General features: G+C 41.1%; 1 protein-coding gene across 1 annotated transcript; it reads left to right on the top strand.

The window, feature by feature from the left end:
- Positions 1–252: 252 nt before the first annotated feature.
- On the top strand, positions 253–2,544 carry LOC129182617 (claudin-4-like). The gene is made up of 2 exons (XM_054778987.1): positions 253–479; positions 737–2,544. The coding sequence occupies exon 2, from the start codon at positions 871–873 to the stop codon at positions 1,531–1,533; it is 663 nt and encodes a 220-aa protein (XP_054634962.1). The 5' UTR covers positions 253–479; positions 737–870; the 3' UTR covers positions 1,534–2,544.
- The last annotated feature ends 912 nt before the right edge of the window (positions 2,545–3,456 follow it).

Genomic DNA, 3,456 nt, shown 5'->3' with positions numbered 1-3,456 from the left:
TCATTTTTATTTTATGGGTTTTTGGTTTCTTTTTTTTAGTTATGGTCTTAAACATTTTATCAGCTGATATTCCGCCCATTTCAGTTGAATAGTTTTTTGCAATAAATTGCTTACTCAAAAACGTTTTTGTCTCACTCCCATTTATTCTTTTTGCATTTTGAGGCTCTACTTTAACCTCCTTAAGATCCAACCGTGCAAAGTGCAATTTTTCAACTGGTTTTAAAATTTTGATCAGGCGTGTAAGTGAATCATTAGCATTTTCTTCTGGATCGTGCATTGCTTTCAACGTCTGCAACAAAGTGTCCCTGTGTTGTCATTTGTGGCATAACTATCTGCGTGTGAGTCTCGAGTATGCAGTATGACACACTGCCGAACCACCTACACGCCACTATATGAACGCTGCACAGACAATTTGGACAGTCATAATAGAAGAAAGACTCTCTGAGGAAACCCACTGACATTTCACAACATCAAAACTGGTAAGGGTTTTTGTTATTGCATTCATAACTATGCAAGTAAATCATAGACAATATCCGGGACAGACGCAAGTACATGGCAGTAATGTCTTTGCATTTACTAAACTACAACCAATGATGCCAACTGTAAGGGGTGGTACTTGGGGGTTACATTCATTTCTTGGCATTTTGAACACCAAGCAACAGAATGTCACAGTATTTCCATGCAATTTATGAATGAAGAGGGATTTCTCAATGCACTAAAAATGTCATTTCTGCAGATCACTGAGTTGAAGAAGAGGACTCAATTCATCACAGAACATTTAGCCTTCGTGTCCTCCCAGGACTTCTTCACGCAACAGCTCTTGAAGTTTTTTTTTTGTACTTTTTGGGTCGTGCAGCTTCTTCAACAAACATGGCGTCGACGAGTCTTCAGCTGCTGGGCCTGGTGTTGGCGGTAATGGGCTGGGTGTGTGGGGCGCTGGTGTGTGCAGCCCCTCTGTGGCGCGTGTCTGCCTTCGTGGGTGGGGAGCTGGTGATCGCCCAGGTGACATGGGAAGGACTTTGGATGAACTGCCTGTCTCAAACCACGGGTCAGATCCAGTGTAAAACCTACGACTCAACGCTGGCTTTGCCCAAATCCACCCAAGCTGCCCGCGGCCTCACCGTTCTCTCCCTGATGCTCTGCATACTGGCCCTCCTACTTGGGGTGATTGGGGCCAAATGCACCCACTGCATGGGCAAAGCTAATCAATCCTCCAAGACTCGGCTCGGCAGGCTAGCAGGGGCGCTTTTTATTGTGGCTGGTCTCGCCTTCTTGATACCAATCTCTTGGACTGCCTATGCAATAATTAGGGACTTTTATGACCCGAATGTTGCAGCACCCCTAAAGAGAGAGTTGGGACCAGCACTGTATCTAGGCTGGGGGGCCAGTGTGCTGCTCCTGTTAGGGGGCGCTCTCCTGCATGTTGGCTCTGCTGCAGTAGGGGGAGGAACATTGCCGATTATTGGAAGAGCAGCGAAAGACAACCCTGGGGCTGCAGGAGAGGTGAAGACACAAGAAAAATCTTTTGTGTAAGTTTTAATGGGACATGTGATGTAGGATTCGGTGGCAAGTCTCTCATACCTGTCAACCCTCCCTTTTCCCCAGAGAAAATTTTGTATTTTGCCCTTCTTTCTCATTGCCTGCCTGCCTAAATAGTTTCCTATAAATTTCCCCTATTCTACATTAATTTAAAAAAATCCCCTCCAGTACTGCATGTTGGCATAACTTGACAATAGGTTCAGAGAATGTGCTTTTATTGCCATCTAGTGTCTACTATTAGGTTTCGTTACAACATTATTAGGTTTCATTACAACAAAGAGTGGAACATCAACACTGCTGGTGACGATGGTGATTATGGCATTTCCATTTACTTATTTTCCAAAAAAATAGATTTATTTTCAAATGCAAATGTTGACAGGTATGAAGTCTCTGGAAATTTCAAGAAAGACAAATCATTAGCTATTCAGGCCAGATTGTTCTGTTTTTTTTTTATTCAAAAAAGCTGAGATTGTAAAAATGTCTTCACTTGCAATAGGAATTATACAGTATTTAAGTGTTGTTTTTCATGTTAGGGAAATCTCATTTATTAATATGTGTTTTCTTCAAGTCATTGTAGGTGGAAATTGTGGGAGGGTGTTAAATGCTGTGATGATTACTAATGTGTGTACATACATTTCTGAAATTCCACTCAACCCCCTGTGTGTGTGTGTGTGTGTGTGAGATAGTGGGTGGTATGTACACAGAGAACCACTGTACATAGTCTAAACGTGCGTGTGTATGCTCGTGTGTGTAAGAATGAGAAAGACAAAGCGTCACCATTGTTTATCTGTGAATCTTTATTCTGTGTATTTGAGTTTTCAAGATGATTTTAATTCATTTTGATTCCTGTTCGTATTTTTGGAGGAATATCATTTTTTCTTATGTGTTGCTTACTACCTTTACTAACACAATACAACACACTTTAAAACACTTTATCATGCATTTCTTAATTTCAGATTATTTTCTTGGTTGGAAAGTTTAATACAATTTTTGTTGGGGTAAACAGTTGACTTTCTAACATAAAATAATTTTATAATGTGAGTGACAATGAATTGTCTGAATGTTTTAGTAGCTCACTCAATAAAAATAAACATGTTTGCTTTTCATTTCTACTTTTTCCTGCATGTCCACTACTTGTCAAATGTTTTAGAACTTCTCTGGAGGAGAGTATTTTTTTAAGTATTAAGATGGTCTGTCTCATTGTTAATTCATTTTTCCATCCATCCATCTTCTATGCCGCTTATCCTCACTAGGTATGCTGGAACCTATCCCAGCTTACTTCGGGCGAGAGGCGGGGTACACCCTGAACTGGTCGCCAGCCAATCACAGGGCACATTCATTCACACTCACATTCATTCCTATGGACAATTTAGAGTCTCCGATTAACTTAATATGCATGTTTTTGGAATGTGGAATGTGGGAATGTTGGAATGTGGGAGGAAACCAGAGTACCTGGGGAAAGGCCACACACGCACGGGGAGAAGATGCAAACTCCCAGCATATCTCCAAGCGGAAATTCAAACCAAGATCTCCCCGATTGTGTGGTCAACATGCTAACCACTCGACCACTCGGTCATTTTTGTAGCAACAAATTACTTTCTACAATGTTGTTCAACTAATGTGTAGTCCCACAGTGTATTCCGAACACTGTTTTTATGCAGACAGAGGAGGTAGTAGGTACTCCAGAACTTGGGTCACCTGTAGGAATTAGTTGCACCAACTGTCAAGGCTCGATCAACCTCCATTTCTGCAGAACAGCATTAAATTGTTGACCTATTTGGTGGTCCCTGAAACAGGCCTTTATAATTATATAATTCAGAAATACACATTATTTTTCAGTTTCTTTTAACCTCTGGAGTGTCACCACTTACCTTTGTACCATTTCAAGCTATTCATTGGACTTGAGCGATTTGGATT

Source organism: Dunckerocampus dactyliophorus, chromosome 6 (assembly GCF_027744805.1).
Source record: "Dunckerocampus dactyliophorus isolate RoL2022-P2 chromosome 6, RoL_Ddac_1.1, whole genome shotgun sequence".
NCBI classification, from domain to species: domain Eukaryota; kingdom Metazoa; phylum Chordata; class Actinopteri; order Syngnathiformes; family Syngnathidae; genus Dunckerocampus; species Dunckerocampus dactyliophorus.
Note: the sequence above shows the minus strand (reverse complement) of the source record. Positions and strands in the feature narration are given on the sequence as shown.